Consider the following 21,021-nt stretch of genomic DNA (forward strand, 5'->3'; position numbering starts at 1 on the left):
GTCGACCCTAGGCTGTTGGCGTAGACCTTCTCTTTCACGTGGGCCCAAAGAAAAAAGTCACAAGGTGTTAAATCACAAGATCTCGGTGGCTAATTGTGATCACCTCTTCTAGAGATAACACGGTCCGGAAACTTTTTCCGTGAAAGATCAATAGTTTCGTTGCTTGTGTGGAACGTAGCGCCGTCTTGTTGAAAATAAACGTTGTCCAGATCAATACCATCCAATTCCGGTTATAAAAAATCGTTAATCATCTCTCGATAGCGCAATCCTATTCAAAATAACATCTTTATTTGGTTTTGCTTGTGTTTAATACAGTCCTACCAATCTTGCATTTTTTATAATGACTATATCATCCGCGTATGCTATAGTCAGAGCCGACCTGGAAAATAACCTCGTGAAGTCTTTAATAGCAATAGTAAGAAAATTATATTAGAGTAGAATGGGGTAAGATAGGTATGGGGGCACAATAGGTAGGTGGGGTTTTCGTCGCACTGTTTTTGCAGAGGTCACTCGTCTTATGTGAATTGAATACGTGGTGGGGAACAACGTTCGCGACTGTCATTTCGGCCGTCACCATTGATTAGTTATCCTAGTTCTGGCGTCGTTTAGTTTTTTGTGAGCTTTTCTCCGACATAGCATTTTTTTTATTCTACGGTGCAGTGCATTTAATGTATGTAAATATTTGTCACGTGAGTTTTATTTTACGTAGAAAATAATGCTGAACACGAATAATGTGTTAGTTTTTTGATATTTTTGTTTTAAAAAAAAATATCGACACTAACATAAAACATGTGCTTGGGGGCACTATAGGTCAGCCGTCTGGGGGCATTATAGGTCACTACTTTTAATTGAATAAAATAAATTTTAAATGTTTTTGCAGCAAAATGGTGTGTAATTATGTGCGAAAAACGTCGAAATGAAGTGAAGAGGACGTAAAAAACGCAAGCGCGGAAGTCCGAGATGGCGCTAGTGTTCGATCAGCCTCTAAACAATTTAAAATTCCGTTCGAAACATTACGTGCTCGCGTGATGAATTAAAGAAAAAATCCTAACTTTTATAACATGTGCAGTGTTCATACTCTATAAATAAAAGTTAAAACGTTACTTTCCAAGCCATGTACATTGTTATTTTCCCCTCACATATAGTGACCTATCGTGCCCCCCGATTTTAAAAATATCGAAAAAAAGTACCTTTGTCTTATTGAATGCAGCTTCTAAAATATTTAGCCAAACATAAGTCAGTATAACCAAGATGTTAGCAGATAAATAACCTTTCAAAATCTTGCTTATTTTTGAAAATCAATGCAAAAACACCGTAGCAAGAGCTCTCCAAAAAAAAAATGGCCTATCTTACCCCATTCTACTCTATATATGCATTAATTATAGTGTCTTCATAATGAACTATGCACATTGGCCCCATACCATAGCTGCGCCATAAGTCGGTTAAAATTTTAGCAAAATTTTTCAAAATATTGAAAAAAGAACCGGTATATCGGGTGTTTTTTAGCTGTATGAGAACTTTCGATATCGATAATATGATTTGATGGCTAAGAACGGCAAACTGTTTTGACATTTCTGTTCAGTAAAGTTTGACAAGTCAACATTAATCGATTATGGAGAACAGCGCTATTTCCACAATTTGGGGACATCATCTGTGAATGGCGAACACTACGAGCCATGCTGGCTGGATTCTTGTCTCCAAAATTTTTGTTTCACTTAACAATCGGTTTATTGCAATATTCAGCCACCATTGACTTCATACGGCCAGATTCATTGGAAGGTCAGGTTAGGTATATTTGGCTGATCTGAATAGATCTCACATAGACTTCAAGTGTCTGGAGTTGTTGGAGTCCTATTAAGCATAGTTCGTGATTCATGTCTTGGCGAGTTTTAATAAACAGTTTGCTTCAAAGTGAAATGAAAAGTGTACCGATCCCAGGCAGTTACAACGAGTTCTCTTAAGAGCAGGACAGTGGCAAAGGAGGTATTCTAACGTACCCCTTTCTGCTTAGCTGCGTGATATGGAGTGAGACAGTTTCCCATCAGTACTTCAACCAATATTTTACATTCCTTCCTTGGGAGTGATAAAATAAAGTTGGTTGTTTTCGTGTTGCAAGTTCGTAGCAACATTTTTGCCATTGGTAGGTCGAGGCTTGCCATATAGGCTGTGCTTCCAGAGTTAGTTCCTCGTCTAGTTCCGTCTTCGAAACACAGAGGATAACAAAATCTCAGCTCTCAAATTTCGTGGGTATCCTCACAGATCGCTATCCGCGAGGTATGCATGTGGTGGGACTTCGAAATATTTCGAGTCCTGAAGATGAGATGGAATCATCTCAGCACCACGGCACCTTCTAATTAGCTGCACTGCTCCCGCGGGACTAAGATTTCGGCATCTCGGTTCTCACTTCTCTCACTTGATATCAAAAATCGGTTGAACTTCGTAAGCATCATTAAGCGGCTAACACAACGGCAAATCAGTCACCGTTCGTAATCCCCCTACCCTCTTCTTTCGTACTATCGGTTTCCTTCATCTTATTTCCCTTGCAATGGTATCATAAAGGATGAATTTGATTTATTCGTCCAAGTGGGCCCACTTTCTGGGCAACCATGCTAACCTAACCTAACCTGCCATTTCATTACTCCACGAGGACTCGTGTGATGCAGGACCTTGAGGAATTTATGGCTGAATACCTGTTATGTATCTAGATGAACTATCATATTTGTGTGTAAACGCCGAAGTTCGCACTTAGTCTGTAATAATTTAGGCCCTAAGTTGTTCAGATTCGCATCATTTTCTTCGTCCGATTTGTCGCTGCTCTCATCTGAGTCTTGTCCTTCATGTTCAATTGATGGCTAAGAATCTCTCCAAACATCTGCACTTTCATCGCCACGCTCCAGAAGAGACAAAATTTCATCTACTGCCAATTTGTAAAAAGCACAAAACCAAACAGCTCAGAGCCTGCTAAGCATAGCGCTCGATATATCGGACTCAAGGCGTATCGGACTTCACGACTAAGAACTACAAGAAACATTGCACTATAAAGTAAACGTCACAGTTGTTAATGTTTCGTTCAGTAATACAAAGAAAAAACTGAACTAAATACTAAGAAAAAGAATTATTATATTAAAATTTCTGTTAAAAATATATCAAAAACCGAAAGAAGAAAATAATTTACACGAAAATATTCGATAAATAAAAAACGTATTTAACGGATTTCCGATTTATCGAATTTTATGCTAGAAAGGCTTCGTAACATTTTAATTATCTCACTTCACAGCTGGATGCATTCGCATGCCCGAGAGTAAAAACCGAGAAACACAAAATTGAGGAACGTTTAAGCACAACACTGAAGCTGCTGGATGAAGCGAAAACCAACTGTGCTCAGCTACAGGATCAACTATGTGAAAAAGAAGGCTATTATTTACAGCGCGAGCAAAATCTGCAAGCATTTCACCGCTGCGAATTGGACAAAGGTAAATTCTGCATAAGATATCCTGAAAATAATTTAACCAAACTCTCCTCTTTTGTTCCATAGAACAAGCCAATCTAGCCGATTATCAAGCTTTTGCACAAGAGAAGTTCAATGTACTCGAATCACAATTGGAGGCAAAAAATTTGGAGCATAAACGTATCATAGAATCGTTTCGCCTGGAACTCTCACAGAAAAAACAAGAGCTCTGCGCAGCCGACGAACGTGAAACGAAATTGAAGGAACGTTTCAGTGCGTTGGAGATTTCTGAGCAAGAGTTACGTGAAAAGCTGAAGAGTACGGAAAATTCCTACGCTACGCATTTAAAAGTTGCCACAGAACGTCAGGAGCAGTGTCATGAGCACATAAAAATCATTACGAAGGAAGTGGAAACGCTGCGAGCCTCCAACGAAAATAGGGAACGTGAGTTGCGTGATAAATTGAATTTATCGCAGGAGGAAATTTCGGTTTTGCGGTCATCTCAGCGCAGTTTCAATGAGAGCTTGGACCGTAGTAGCGGCATTAGCTCACCACGTAACTCTAGCACTTCGGAGTTTGCGCGCTTGGAAAGCGAGGTGGACAGCTTACACTGTGTGTTGGAGTTGAAGCAGAAAGAGATTTCGAAGCTGATCAAACAAAACGAGAAATTGATGCGAGATGCCGAAGAGCGCGCCGTACTAACAGGCAAAATATCCAAGCTTGAGTCGATGATGGAGATGCTAAAATCAGAGCTTGACATCAAGTCGGAGAAGGAGAAGTAAGTATGAGGGAAATATTTGAATATGGAAAATAAAATTTTTATTTTCATTACATTTTTTTTAAATCATATATTAATGTTTCAATTTCTTTCCTTGCAGGGACTTCCTTCGCCAAATAGACGACATGCAAAAGGCTTATAACCACGAAATGGTAAAACGAAAGCGTCTCAGCTACGATAACGAGGCCTTGCAATGGCAGCTCAAGCAGCGCTCAGAGCAATTGCATATCGTGGAAACCAAATTGCATGAGCTCTCCGCAATGGAATCGCACAACGCAAGCACTCAATCTAGTATTCACTCACTGAATCGTTCTCAGCTGATGAACGGTTCATCAATGGCCAGCATACAAATGGACGATTTTTCGCCACCCACATCGCCTGTGGTCAAGGGTGTAATTGAAAAGCCTGATTCCGTGTCGTGGGTGCTAGAGATGGACGACGATACACCCGAAGCAGCCGCATCGAAAATGGTGAAACGCGCTGGTTCTTTTCGTTCAGTTGAGCGCAGTCCTTCGACACGTCGGCAGTTGTCCGGAGGCGCCAGCGCCATGAATACATCTTTGAGTAGTGTCGGCAGCGGTGCATCATATGGCAATGGTAATAGCAGTGGGGGACCCAATCCACTCTCGCAGTCAATGTCTGCTACCACAGTGATACGACATTCCAGCGATGTGCGAACCGAGTTCAGCAAACGTCCGCACTCGCGCACACGCTCCAAATCGGTGAGTGTTAAAGGCACCGAACCAGTGAACGCTAGTGCAGGTGCGCTCAGCACCGGCTCGGTGGGCACCAAAAGCGGCAAACGGCTATTGCGTCAAAGCTCCAGCTCAAGTGCATGGAAGCAGCATCAATTGGAGTTGATCAACTGGAAGGAACCGGTTAGTTCGAGTTCACCGCATCAAAATGCGATACATCCACGAACATCTACGCTGTGTTCAGAAATAGACGAGGAGCTGGTATTGGCAGGCAGACACGATGACTCGTTTTTTCCACACACTCCAAACTCCAGCGCAGCCGCCCGAAAGCTCATCACCTGCGACACATCCAAGTTGAATTCGGGTGAGCGATTGGATATGCAGTCGTTACCCACACACGCCTCCGTGCATGATCTTAAAAAGAAATTCCACGAGATACAGGAATCCGCGGGTGAAGCTATGGTGTCGGGCACAAATTCAGAGGACGAAAGCTGCTCGGCGTCATCTGATGATGCTTGCTCAGCATCGACCTCGTCTGCAACAACAGGTTCAACCTCGTCGCTAAAGAACTCGCACATTTCACTGGAAGACGATGTTATCTTGTTCGACAAAATCAACAGCCTCAACGGTACGCCAATGGAAGTTAGCTGGTCCGATGATACAGAAATATTTGCTAACGGCTCAACGGTATGACAAGACGAAGCGTTAGAATTAGCAGAAGAAGATGAGGAAGAGGATAGCTTCTGAATCTAATTGCAATAACTATTTAGCAAGCGTTCAACAGAAAAACGTAATTTATTTTTTAAAAAAGAAAAGCAAAACAAACTTAAGCCAATAAGAGGTTAAATAAACTGTGTCTCTTCCACTGGCAAAGCACAGACATTTCGCAAATTCAGCACCTCAAGGCGTTGGAAATGTGATTGCTTTGAGGGTAGAAGAGCGCACAAAACATGACAGAACACACTGGCCAAAATTATATAGTTTGCTGGGATTTGGCGCTATTTGGGTAGCCTCGAACTACTTAACTTTATTTAATTTTATTTATTTGAAGGAAGAGAAAATGAGAAAGCGTTAATGAATTACTTGTAATTTTGATGGTTTCATGTACAACAGAGAGAAAAAATAATAAAAAAAAAAATACTTTCGCATTGTTATGAATGCTCAGCGAAGAGATGTGAAATCTTAATACTGAAATATTTATGCTGAAGGAAACTAATTTGGATGGCAACTGTTCCGCTTTTGCTCGCAAGTTGCGAATGCATTTCCATACAGATGGACTTACTGGTTGCTAAAAATATGCATAAGAAGGAAACATTCTGGTTAATATTCGGGGCTTCATCACCCTGGAGCACTACTAATCATGTGCAGATTCTGCATCAGAAGTTCGGGAGTGTTGTCTGACGTATTTGAGTTTTTAGTTATCTCTGACTGATTTTGCTGAAAATAGTTTCGCGCGCAATTAACAACTCAAATACTGGAACCCCCATATATGCCTTATTCTGAGTATGAAATGGTGTCGTGAAACACATACCCATGCATATGAAACTATTAGCTAAGCTTTCTATTTAAAAATGCGACATCTAGCCAGCAACAAAATTTTCGAAGCAAAATTTATTAGACGAATATGAGCGCCAATTACGTCTGCATTTATAGGAAAATTTGAAGACCAGAAAATTGTATGACCAGAGAGAAAATGTAAATATCGGCTTTTAAATTTATTTTGATTGTTCCATTGTTCCATGCGATATTTGTGGCAGCGGCAAGCTAACTAATGGCGTCACCAGGCTGCGCAGAAATTTTTAATAAAGCAAAAGTTTTGAACGATTTCAAAAAAATATAAACACAAACGAAGAATATTGTAAGGGGTATGAAAACAAATGTATGTATGTGTGCAATGAAATGGAATCGGCCCGTCTAATGCAAACTTAACTAGGAACTTTAGCGCCCGCAAAGCAGTCCATTAATGATACGGAACCTGAGGAGTAGCACCTTAATAAATATTTGCGTGTAGGCGGAGGAGGAGGAATAACTGGATTTACTTATAATTAATGTGTTTCACTGTGTGAAAACACTTCACTCTTGCAAAAAACGTGTGTCCAAGGCTTAAGAAAGTGAATGTAAAGGAATATTTTAGCTTTAGCGATTATAATTTTCACTGTACTTTCAGTTTATTTCATGTTAATTGTATTTATTTAATTATAGTAAAAGTGTGTACCTAAACATTAAGCTTATGAATATTATTGTGTAGTATTTAGCTACCATTCTTTACTACCTTAAGTTGGAGTCAGCCGGTCAGTCAGCCAATCAGCCAATCAGCCAGTCAGGCAGGCGGTTGTGTCGCGTTGGGCTGAGTTGTATTGATGAATTAAATATCCAAGAATGTGCATTATAATTACAAAGAAAAAAATATAACTAATATTGATTGTTCATTTGTTTTATATGTGTATGTATAGGTGTGTAGGCTTACTTGAATGCATGAAGAAAAATATGTATAAGAACTTATGTGTGTTAGTATTTATTACATACCACAAATACGACAACTATTGCCCCCCGCCCCCCCAAAGTAATGAGAAACAATTGCAAATGGCATAGTTGTTCACCCTTTCTTAACTTCTCTGTTTTCGAAATGAAGTGGAAAACTGTCGTAAATAATACGCAACAGAAATGTAAAAGCGAAAATGAAAAATTCATTAAATTAATTGAAGTTGTCACAGTTAAAAGAGTTGAAAAATGCATATTTGCCGTAAATTGAAAAAAAAATAATAAAAAAAACAATCCAAAATGGATGAAATAGCAGAAATTGTAATCTAACATTTGAGTAGTTTGGAAAAGGGCAAACCGTACCCGAATCCAGCTTTGGCAGTTATTATTATAAAAAAATTTCATTTGCCATCGAAACGCAGTTTCAATTGAATGGAATGTCTGATAAGCTAATGATTTGTGGCTTGATCATTGAAGGGAAAGCAAATGCTGAAAAACCAATAAATAAATATACAAATATAAATACTATATATGAAATTTTCTGTTTCAAATTAAGGATGTGTCTTTGGGTATGTATGTATGTGTGCGGAATATGAAATCAAATATTTGATTTCCACATTAAAAAATGTTGTATAGGCCATTCTGCTAATGGGCACGTAATAGAAACTTATAAAATACTTGCAAATGTGTTGCAATTTTTGCCGAAAGTGCTCAGCATTGCCTTGGAAGGTCATTTGAACAAACACCCCTATGTATGTATGTATGTATGTATGGACATGCAGGAGTGTCAAAGGTATAAACAAGTTTGTAACCTCTCTTTGGATAGGAGCAATCAACTACAAATTTAAGGCGGGTTATTCGTCTTCTCAAAAGTTATAATTTATTGCGTCTAAGAGTCGTTTTATGAATGAAAGTATTGTACTTTGCTCCTAGAAATACGAGCTCGAACTTGTGAATGAATTTGGATTGGTTGTGCCGTATAGAAAAATATGGCTAGAGCATCAAGTGTACATACGCAAATGCATTTATGTATATGCAGGAATTCGATTATTCGGGTATATATTTTTTAATTATTGTATGTATCATAGATATGGTAAGGTATGGTGAAAAGATTTTTACAGGTGTACTACCTAGCAGACCGTCATTCGGCTCTGAGCGAATTTGACAGATATGCCGACGAATGCGTCGAATACTCGTACGAACGTGAAAAGCTGCGAAATGGTGCGCGAGTGCTGCTGCGTCGTTAGCCAATTGTGAAGAGTTGTGTGTTTTAAAATAAATTTAGTTATATTTGAGTTACACATATGGTAAGAGGCACATATGCAAGAGCAAAATGTGAATGTCTTACTACTGGCCCCTAGATTGGCTGAATCAAGATTGCCTTTCCAATTGGTCTATGTATGTGACCCAGCCATGTAGTATTTCAAAAGATTTTAGACAAACGGTGTTGAGTTCAACCACAGACTATATAGAAAGGAGTTCCAGATAAGGTAAGTAGTGAAAAAATCCAATATTGGCGACTTTATAACATTGTGTGTTTCAGAATTCCCCATGAAGACTAAATGTAAATGCACTTTTATCCCCTGATGCTTGCTGACACTTGATAAGGTACGGCAATACTTACACATTGTACTTTAACACGGTTCGGGAGCTTGTCATTCGTATATAATAAGCAAAAGTATTAGGAGATCCGTGAGGAGTTTAGTAAAATTCTAGAAAGTCTAGTCAGCAATTAAATGAGTAATTTATTTCGCCTTTTTTAAAACTCACCCTCCAAAAACCAACAAAATTTATTATTTACTACTTACTATTTAATAGTATTTTACGGCCATAGAAAGGGCCTATAAAATGTTTTTGAAGCATCTAAAAGCCATTTTATGTGGCTACCTGAAAAATAAATAAGTAAGGCATTAGAAAAGTATGGAATGTAAATAATAAATGATAAAATTATATAATATTAAGCAACTATAAATAATTTTAAAGTACACTTGCGCGTTCGTGGCATTTATGGTATGTATGTCGTTTCTAAACCGTGGTCTAGGACACTACCGTTTGTATGTCCTTTGTTTTTGTGGGCATTTTCAATCAGTTCTTTTTTAGTTTTCTGATTGTAAAGAACATTCCAGCCCTGAAAAATAATTTTTTTACTTTCAAGTCACAATGAATACTTAACTGAGTTTTTGACGTGATAACGTCTAATAATTCGATTTAACAGGCTGCACGCACGAAAAAATGTGCCGTTACCTTTGCTCATTAGTGTTACCTTGCTCATTTGTCATTACCTTGCTCATTTGTCGTTACCTTGCTCATTGCCGTTACCTTGAATGAACTGCAAGCGAAAGCGCGGAACGAACAAAGCAAACGAACGGCAACGTTCGACATCTTGCTCTCTCCTACTTAAGTGAGCGTATGTATATATGTACATATATGCGCATATGTCCATATATAAATTCACGTATTTGTATTTGCATATGCCTTCGTATTGATTATTATTAATTTGATTCACTTGAGGAATTTAAAATAAAACCAAGTTTGTTAATAATACCTGTTGTTTTAATGTTATTATTATTAATTTTTTTATTATATATGAAGGAAAAAATGTATGGTACAATAATATTTACCACATACCTTATAAGATATGTTGTATACTAATATACTACAATATATGTATATAAACATGCATATACATATACAATTTCGCGCAATTTTCAAAAAGAACAAATATATATGTAAAGATGCATACAAATCATATGGACATATCAAATATACGAATCTATTCCGTACGCAAGCAAATGTAAGCTAATGTGCTTGAACTGCAAGCGAGAGCGCGGAACGAACGACAAAGAGCACAATCGCCCCCGCGTTCGGCAACGTTCGACATCTGGCTCTGTCCTACTTGAGTGAGCATATATATGTATGTATATGCGCATTTGTATATAAATTCACATTCTTGTATTTGCATATGCCTTCTTCCTGTGTGCATGGTAATGAACCAATTCTCTGTTGAGAATAAACGATGATAGGAAAAATAGGAAATGAAAGGGAGTGTTTCAAGTGTAAAGTGTCTTGAGAAAGTCAAATCGATGATGATGCCTCTTAGTGTTGTTGACTTATTAACGTCTGATGCACAATCGAAATTGAAGATATCTTTTATGAATTCTATAAATGTTTCGTCATTTGTCACGTTTGTGTAAATGTAACTTGACCTATTCCATTGCAATTCCATTTATTCCTCCTCTATATCCATACAAAATATCTATCAAACAAATAAAATTAAAATTTTGTTTTGCAAATTGCAACCATTACATCAATATTTTCTTATGACGTTGTCTTTGCCCATATAATAAAATTCGTTTTAAGTTATTCGTGTAAAAGTGGTGAATGAGAGATGCACTACTATTGGTGAAGTGCATTGGTGTTACAAAAGTGCTCATTTTGTCAGTTAACATTTAAGCAGTGTTCAACCAACAAATTGCAGTCTATCAACGGTATTCGCTAGTGGGGCACAGTCATCATTTTTATTTGGACGGTACATATTACCAACAAGAACTTTACAATTATTACAAATAATTTCAACAAACAGATATTCAACATATAAATCTACGCTAGATTTGGACCTCACAAAACATTTCAATGACTCCCTCAGAAAAATCGGCACTTCTCCTCCAAGCCCTTGTCAATGAGGAAATTCTCAAAGTGGTACTTAAATTCGTCAATTTTCCTACATAGACCCTGAGCATTGATATGTCATTATTGACTACTCCCTTCAGTGACAGACTCTGTCAAAGGTGTCATTTAAATGAAATGTAAAATCAATAATGCATACAAATATTAGTTTGGGTAAATAGAAATATATTATTTTCTCGGGAGCTGGCCAAAGCTTCACCTGCAGGTTCATGGTGGGTAGAGGTTGCATATCTAATTGCTCACTCCAATCTAATCTTGACGTGTCCCCGATGGCGTCTTCAATGAGCACTCGGCGGCCTCAACTGAGAACGTTTCAGTGAGTGAATACTAGACGGAATACTTTCGTTGGTTTCTACGAAATACAACTGTTTTGAGCACTGCTTGAGCTGCTATTGCAATGCCTGGTTGTGGTAGCTAAGGCGTTGACGTTCTGCATTCTGGTAGTTATAAGCCTTTTCCAAATCATCTATTTGGCGAAGGAGGTTCCTGGGAAGGAGGAAAGAAATTTTTTTTATTTTATTTTATTTTATTTTATAAAGGTTTACATAACAATAAAATTATTATACAAACTAAAAGTAGTGCAGCGCTAGCATCGGAGGCTTTCGGCTGGCAGGTTGATTATGGCTCAATTAAATCCGACGAAGTAGATCAGTATCTTTGAGATAGTTATATAATATAGATATGTTGGCTTCGGTTGGATTTTTTAATATTTCAAGAGGGTCAATGTTGCGAAAGTAATGATGTTTAGTCGATGCAAGGTTAGGGCATGAAGACAGAATGTGATTTATACTCAGGGTGGAGTTGCAAAACGGGCATAGATTGGGTGGAATGCCTTGAAGTATATATATGGGCGTGTGTAATTATTGTGTGGCCTAGTCGAAGGCGTATGTATGGTGTGACCATATTCGTTGGGATTGACTCACTAAAACCTGGTTTTACACGCTTAGGATTAACTAAGGAGTAGGGATGGTTATAATACTCCACTCGCGTAGGAGGTCACTTTGCCTTTGGTGTTTTATGAGACTGTAGATGTCATGTTTAAAGACGATATTGGTTGTAATGGTAGGGGTGATTCTCATTTGTTTTGCAATTTGGTCAGCATGTGTATTACCATTAATATCTGCGTGGCCAGGAATCCACATAATTTTGATTTTTTGTGGTTTGGTAGTTAGTGTCTCTCTTATAAAATCAATTATGTAGTTAGAGTTGTTGTAGTTCTGGATGGCCGAAAAGCACGATAAGCTATCAGTGCACACTATGAATTTGCCCTTGTTTTGAATTGCATACAAAAAAGCGTTAAAAATTGCAATTGCTTCTGCTGTAAAGATAGAGTAGAATGGGAATAAGAGCCCATAAGTTATTTTGTTTTGCTCTTTACGACAGCATATGAAGTCTGTTCTGTCTTAGACCCGTCGGTATAGATCAGTTTCCAGCCCATGGCTCTGTAATTCGCTGCGATTTCAGAAAAAATTGATTTATATTCTTCACGAGATGTATTCGCTTTACGTTTTAGTGCTAAATTGTTAATAAAGGACGCCTCTTTAAGTAGCCAGGGTGGGTTTCGATGTTTACTGAATTGAACCTTTTGCAGCGGTAGGTTATTATCCTTAGCAAATTTGAGACAATATGTGCAGAGGTATCTTGCAACCTTGCAACAAGCCATTTACGAGCACAATCACGCCTGCATTCGCGTGCGTCAAATACCAAAAAGAGCTACGGAATTTCATTGCAAAGTCACTGCGTGCATTTGTGTATATATGTGTATATACTTATATAGGGTTGTTCAATAGGTGCGCTTCAACTCTTTTCCGATAGGGAGGGCGAACGACGCAATATTTTTTATTTTTCGCTTGTCATTTGTAAACTTCATTAGTATACATTTCATCATGGAACGCTACACAGTTGAGCAACGATTGCAAATCGTGCACATTTTTTATGAAAATAATCGTTCTGTTGCTGCTACTTTAAGAGCATTACGGCCATTTTACGGTCCATTTAACAAGCCGTCCCGTTTTGGGGTTATGTGAAGTCATTGGTCTACAGTAACAAGCCGGCGACGATTTGTGAGCTCAGAGCCAATATTGAACGCGAAATTGCTGGAATTTCGGCCGATTTATGCAAAAGAGTGGTCGAAAATTGGGTTCAACGATTGGACTTCGTAAAACGTGCACGCGGTGGTCATGCAAAAGAAATAGAATTTCATACTTTAATGTATATGTTCAAACTCGATAATAAAAAAAAAATTAGTTAAAAAAGTCAAACCGTTTGTGTTTTATTCAAAAAAGTTCAAAAGTTACTGAAAAACCCTATACATACATATATGTACACATACGCATACATATCCACATATACGCGCCTACTGTAAGTAGCGGAGTAGAATTTACAAGCTGTGATCGAAGCATTCGCATTGGGAGTGCATGCCCCCCGCATACATACATACATATATTCATGCAAAACTAGGAAAACGAGTGTGTGTGTGCGTGCGCGTGTGGGGCATATTTGCACGGCTCGTACGTTAACATCGCATGCCAAAAATGCGTTGATATCACGTGCTTTACGGCGCGCCTGCGCAATGCAAACCGCAATTCATTTGCTGAATATTTCATGTTTGGCGGCTGTTGTCGACTTAATTCATTGCTACGTTGCGTTGTCACAATCATACATATTAATCTATTATTTTTATCGTGGAGCGTAATCCGTGGATAAGTTGTTGGCATTAGGCAGGAGTTGCTGAGCAGGTTTCAGATGTTGAGCATTGCGTTTTCATTGTAATTTTTGTTTTTGAACATACATACGTACATATCATGTTTTGTAATTGTTAAATTTGATCAGTTACTAAGAAAATGAATATTTGAGAGCACTTTGCAGGACAATCGAAAGGGTTATTATTGGAATTGTCGTTACGAGCGAATATTCGTCTAGGCGGATACCTACTGTAGCACGCGATTTATGGTATATGTCTATGCAGACCGCTTTAAAGATCTCAGTAAGTGTAGTGTATCAATAGAGGAAAACAACCAGCTCATTCTCAGTTCAAATAACAACTATTCAGTTTATTAACATTGACTCTTATTTCAATGATTACTAATAAGGTGAATATGTATGTATGTATATAAAGAGAGTGAGAGTGATTGTTATAGATAAATTATGTTATTTACATTGATATGCATTTATACAATGTTATTTAGGCTAACTGTAAATATCAATACTCTATATGCTCATCCTAAAGCTGTTGCTAACAATAACAATTTAGTGTAATATAAAATTGTAAAATTAAAAACAACTGCGTTTGCAAATTTCAAATACAATTTAAATTTTTAAATTTTTAACTACTCTACCTCCTTCACGTGGTCTGAGTTCTCTTCGAGTGCGTGAAAAATCTTCCATCGTTGGTATCTCATTGGCTACAGTCAAAGCTGTGTTGTTGTCTGATAACATTTGCATGTTGGTTTCGACATGTTGTTGAATTTGCTGGTTTCTGATTTGATCCAAATGACGTTTGATACTATGTTTGTTGTGAGCCAAAGTACATGAATATGATTGAGGTCCAAGTTGTTGTTCTACAACTGCCTGTGTCCAACTAGGCTTATTTGGGTTACGGTAATCACGTACCATTACATTTTGGCCTTTTTGAAAAGTTTCATGACGATTTCCTTTGTGATTATTTATGTTGTTGTGTTGAGACTCAATAATTTTTTCTTTTGTTGTAGGAGGTTTGAGATTGCTGAAGCGAGTTTTTAGTTTTCTCCCAAAAAATATTTTTGCTGGAGAATCGCCTGTAGAACAGTGAGTCATATTTCGGTAGTCCATTAAAAATCTGCATAAAATTTGATCCAAATTTGCATCATTGTTTTGATCTAAATTGGCTAATACAGACTTTTTAAACGTTTTAACGAAGTTTTCTGCTTGACCATTTGTAGATGGGTGTCCCGGCGCAGTCAATATGTGTTTTATTCCATTCACAGACAAAAATTGTTGAAATTCATACGATGTGAACTGACGGCCATTGTCGGTTACAAGTGTATCGACCAATCCATACCGCGAAAACATTTCTCTTAACTTCGTAATTGTGAACATTGTAGTTATTTCCTTCGTTTTGAACACTTCAACGAATTTCGAAAATGAATCGATAACAATTAGAAAATAAAAATTTCTTATAGGGCCAGCAAAGTCAATATGAATTCGACTCCATACATTAGAACTTGGCGTCCACGGCATTAAACTGCTCTTCTCGGGGCTAGGCTGCAGTTTTTGACATGGTAAACAGTTTTTAATTAATTTTTCAATATCTTTATCAAGACATGGCCACCATATATATGATCTGGCAAGCGCTTTTGTTTTTACTATGCGAGGAATGTAATTCATTTAAAATTTTTGTTCGCAATTTTTCGGGGATAATGGTTCTGTAACCCCACAATACACACCCATACTCCACACCGAGTTCAGTATACTTTTCACGATACGGAGTGAAATTATTATCCTTTAAGTTACATAAGGTTCCATCCAAAATGCATTCTGCAACTTTAGATAAAATTGGGTCTCGTCTCGTCTCACGAGCGATGTCCTTAAAACTCATATTGAAATATTTTTCAGATTCAATAAAGTTGACATATGAAAACTCCGTAATTTTGTTTTCAAACATTTGTTGAGGCATACGCGAAATTGAGTCAGCTTCATTATTTACTCCTTTCACATATTCTATGGTGTAATTGAACCCGGATAAAATTAATGCCCAGCGCTGCATTCGGGCTGAAGCCATGATAGGCAATCCTTTATTGTTACCAAAAATAGTTAATAGTGGACGGTGATCAGTTTTCAAAATAAATGTGTTTCCCAATAAGTATTGTTTAAGTTTTGTAATACAAAACACAATAGACAAGGCTTCTTTTTCAAGAGTACTATAATTTTTCTCGCTCTTGCTTAATGCTCTGGAGATAAAAGCAATTGGTTTCAATCCACTAGAGAATTTATGTGACAAAATTCCTCCCACCGCCGTATTAGAAGCATCCGTTGTTAATACCAACGGTAAATCTGGGTTGAAATGAACCAAAACTTGGTCTGACGTCACAGCATTCTTGATGGCGTCATATGCCTTTTGACAATTCTTTGACCATAAAAACGGCTCATCTTTGCTCAATAATTTATAAAGTGGAGACATCATATTCGCAAAGTTATTAATAAATTTTGAGTAATAATTTGCCATACCGACAAAGGCTCTAACTTCCGAAATATTATCTGGAATTGGCGCAGAACGAATGCTCGAAATTCGATCGTTATTCTTACTCAATCCGTTTTTATCAATATTGAAGCCCAAATAAGAAATCTTTGATTGAAAAAAAACTGACTTTTTGATATTTAGTTTCAATCCAGCATTTTGTAGTTTTTGAAGTACTAGCCTCAACGTTTTAATGTGACTCTGCATAGTCTTTCCAGTGACTGTAATGTCATCCTGATACACCACGACAAACGGTATGTTTCTTAACAAACTTTCCATTGTCTTTTGAAAAATCGCTGCCGCAGTCTTAACACCAAAAGGTAATCTTTTTACTTTTAATGTACCTATGTGCGTACTCCATGCACACAATAATTGTGACTCATCGTCAAGAATTAGCTGATTGTACGCATTGGACAAATCAAGCTTTGTGAAAATTTCACCACCCTCTAAAGATGCAAAAATCTCATCTATCCTGGGTAAAGGATATTTAAAATCCTCTAAAAACTTGTTAATTGTGATTTTATAATCACCGCATATCCGCAAATCACCGTTGGGTTTCAAAACTGGTACTAAAGGTGTACCCCAATCAGAGTTGTCAACAGGTTCGAGAACACCTGAACTGATTAAATCTCGCAACTGTTTCTCAACTTTAGCCTTCCATGCTAATTGCAAAGGTCTGGGTTTGCAAAATACTGGTGTTGCATTTTCAACAACCTTTAAACAAATTTCCGAATTTTTAAATTCACCCAACTTATCTTCAAAAACCTCGACGAACTCAATCTTCAATTGTTCGACGATCGCAGCATACTTATTTTCGAAATTAATATTGTTTATTTGCAATAATTCGAAATTAAAAGAACGTAAAAACGTACGACCAAGCAATGGAGGGTTTGCAGAATCCACAACAACAACAACAACAGTTTTTGTATTACCTTTAAAAGTAATCGACGCATCATATTCGCCAACCAGCTTCAATCTATCACCACTGTAGTCAACATATGGAATATTGCATGGTCGGAGAGTCTTTTCCATAATATTATTCTCGTAAAACGACAAAGGCAACAAAGTGCATGGTGCACCTGTGTCACAAACAGCATTTAATTTAACTCCATCAATAACGACTGGAAGAGAATACACGTCAAACGAATTTCGCTCAGCCACACTAAAAATTGAATAATTAAACAAATCATTATTATCATGTTCATCATCATTATCATTAGATACATAATTAACACTTCTCTTTTTATTGTAACAAACAGACGCCAAATGACCAACTCTTCCACAAGAATGACACTTGCCATCTTTGTATTTGCATGACTGAGATGCATGATTTCGCCAACCACAGTGAGAACAAGGAAATTTTCTCTCACCATCGCCTCTGTTATCTCTGCCACCATCTCTGTTGCTGCCACCATCACCACTGCCTCTGTTGCTGCTTCCCCATTTGCCTCTGTTGCTGTTGCCACCATTACCTCTGTTGTCACTACTACTGTTGTTCTGCTTCTGATGTTTTTGCTTCTTGACAAAATTCACTGCAGTTTCTTCTTTTCCTCCCTTTATTATGCATTTCGTCTCTAATATCATCGCCTTTCTTAATGCACTTTGAATTGTGAGATTCTCATCTTCTTCACACAGCCTTTCAAAGATGAAATTTGGCAAACCCATTACGAATTGGTTTAACACAAATGCATCTAAATTGACCCCAAATTTACAATTAAGTGCCAACATCTTTACACGAGCATACCATTCCGCCACAGATTCACTTTCTTGCTTCGTTGAAATATGAAATATTTTCCGCTCACTAAACACAATAGTAGGTGGAGTGTATTGTGTGTCCAATATTTCACACAACTCTTTAAATGATTTTGACACGGGAGTAGCTGGACTGCACAAACTGTGTAGAACTTTGTATGGAACGGCACCAATTGATTTTAATAAAATCGACTTCCTTACATTATCATCTGTGCAATTCACTTCACAGAAATGTATCTCCAAACGTTCCTTCCAAACATTCCACGACTCCACATTCGGGTTAAATTCTGGAACATTCGTCGTTTGAAGCATTGTCACTGGTGTCACCATCTTGCTGTCATTCGCTGACTTTTCTTCTTTAGGAGGCATGTTGTGATTTTCTTTATTTTACTGTTTTCTTTTTTGTTTTAGTTTATTTTATATGTATTTACATATATCTACAAATATATTTGTTTTTGTTGCACACAACTTCTGTTATATTTTTTTCCGTTTTATTCTCGTCGCCAATATGTAGCGTATCAATAGAGGAAAACAACCAGCTCGTTCTCAGTTCAAATAACAACTATTCAGTTTATTAACATTGACTCTTATTTCAATGATTACTAATAAGGTGAATATGTATGTATGTATATAAAGAGAGTGAGAGTGATTGTTATAGATAAATTATGTTATTTACATTGATATGCATTTATACAATGTTATTTAGGCTAACTGTAAATATCAATACTCTATAGTAAGTTTTGCTGCTGCGGTCAAAATAATAGTAGCACGACATATTGTCAAGTTCTGAGAACATTTTTTTTACAATAGTTTTTTATTTAGGTTTTTTTATTTGAGTTTTTACATTTTTTATTTTTTTATTTTTATTTTTATGATAATAAAATTATAAGTAATCTCAAGCAAACGCAGCGCCAGCAGTAGTGTGTTGGATCAGATACGATGGAGTAGGTCGGTGTCCTTTAGAAATGTGTAAATTGTTTTTAGTGTTATCTTCAGTGGCATCTTTTAAAAGTTGAGAGGATCTGTGTCGCTGAAGTGGTGATGCCTTTGAGAAGCAAGTTCTGTGCAAGACACCAGTAGGTGATGCCCACTGACCCTGGCTTGGCAGAAGAGGCAGGTGTTGGATGTACTACCCTGTAATAGGTGTGCGCTAGTTACTATGGTGTGCCCAATACGGAGCCGTGTGTATGGGGTTGATGTGGTTGGTGGGTACCGAAGATGGATAGGCAGGTTTTGTATGTTTGGGCTTAATGTTCGAATAATGGTGTTTATAATACAACCATTCACGAAGTAACTTTGTTTGCCTCTATTCATGAATAAGTCGATATATGTCGCTGGGTAGGAAGACTTCGGATGTGATTGTTGGTGTAAGGGAAATGTCCTTGGCAATTATATCTGCCAGTGTGTTAATCTGAATGCCGGAATGCCCAGGTATTCACATAATTTTGATGCTGCTCCGATGGGAAATTAGTATGTCTTTCATACACTCGATGATTTTGCTTGACTTTTTGTGGTTTTGGATGGCTTGGAGCAGGACAAACTGTTGGAGGAAATTATATGTTTACGCTTACTTTTGGCGCAGCATTGCTTCAGCGGTGAGAATCGAACAGAATGAAAATAGAAGGCCGTACGTGATAACTTCCTGATTTTCCTTTACCACTGCGTAAGAAGTGTGGAATCCTTTTGACCCGTCAGTAAAACCCACTTCCACCCGCTAAATTTATAGTCTGCGATAGATTCGCAGAAATTAGCCCAATAAGCGGCGTTTGGAGTATTATCTTTCCATAAATAAGCTAAGTCGTCGATAAAGGAGTTATTATTTTGTTATTTCTTTAAGAATACAGTTGAAACTACAAATACCCATATCACTTTAAAGTTTTAAACTTTGTACAAAATTAAAAAAAAATATTTTAATTAAAACTGGCTGCTTGTAATTTTTTGTACGTCGGTTATTTATAAATATTTTCATAACAGTGTCGAGGATTACAGGCAGAAAGCGTAAACCGCGGCGCGCTTAAAGAACTCCTTTAGTAGCTTTTCCTTTTTATTATCACTTTGATTAAATATCTGCGGATTTTAATAGGGGAGAGAACTAAACAAATTTCAAAAAAGATAAATTTGTGGGAGATAATCATACAGCTGTGTTCACAACAATAGCAGCGCGACATTTTTTCTTTTATTTAAACGTATTAAAAAGCAGTATCTAACATTTCATAGCTATTGCAAAGTTTTGCCTATTTATTTATTTTTTTTTTTTTTTTACAAAAATATCCTATATACTACAATTCAAAGCTTCAAACTTTATGCAAAACTTACAGAAATTTAACAAATTATTTTAAATCTTAATCAAATTCTTTACAACTATTCCGAGCATGCAGTTTTATAGCCCATTAAATAAATCTAAAAAAAAAATGAGGAAGTTTACAGCAACACTGCGCTTCAGCAGCAATATTCGCAACAGATCGTTCAGTTTTGGTCCGCCATTCCATTCTAAATCGGATCGGCGTACCATTTATGGCTGTAGGCTGTGTAGAACCAAATGCCCTCTTCTTCCAACCAACCAACATCAGATGGCGCAGAGCTGCTTTCGTCCTCTGAGTTTGTGGATAACTCACTCCAATCTAATTGTGACGTGTCCCAGATCGCGTCTTCAATGTGCACTTCGCGAGCTGTGCTAAAGATTTGAGTCACTGCAGGTTCCTCGTCTCCTGGTGAACGCAGTCGGTCTATTGGAACACATCTTAGTCTATTCATGGTGTTGGCGTCTCCAGACGACGGATGATGTGTCGAAGGACTGCGCTCAACTGTGCGAGAAGAACCAGTGCCTTCGTCCACCCACAAAACGGCATCTTCTTTTTCGGTTGAATCCTCAACCGCAGGTGACTTGGGTGAAAATAAATCGTCCATTTCTTTGTTGGCCCTCGATGAAAAACTCACTAACTTAGAACGACTTAAATGCAACTCT

At 37.5% G+C, this 21,021-nt stretch overlaps 1 protein-coding gene across 3 annotated transcripts in view; it reads left to right on the forward strand.

The window, feature by feature from the left end:
- The window catches only part of LOC128864305 (uncharacterized), a 173,064-nt gene extending 165,125 nt beyond the window's left edge, over nucleotides 1-7,939 (forward strand). For all 3 annotated transcript variants that reach the window (XM_054103906.1, XM_054103907.1, XM_054103905.1), the window contains 3 exons: nucleotides 3,278-3,473; nucleotides 3,536-4,226; nucleotides 4,327-7,939. In XM_054103906.1, coding sequence (XP_053959881.1) covers nucleotides 3,278-3,473; nucleotides 3,536-4,226; nucleotides 4,327-5,614 — 2,175 coding nt within the window. In that variant the 3' untranslated portion in view covers nucleotides 5,615-7,939. The remainder of the gene's footprint in view (nucleotides 1-3,277; nucleotides 3,474-3,535; nucleotides 4,227-4,326) is intronic.
- Nucleotides 7,940-21,021: the final 13,082 nt, after the last annotated feature.

The sequence above is a fragment of the Anastrepha ludens genome, chromosome 5, assembly GCF_028408465.1.
Source record: "Anastrepha ludens isolate Willacy chromosome 5, idAnaLude1.1, whole genome shotgun sequence".
Classification (NCBI taxonomy): Eukaryota; Metazoa; Arthropoda; class Insecta; order Diptera; family Tephritidae; genus Anastrepha; species Anastrepha ludens.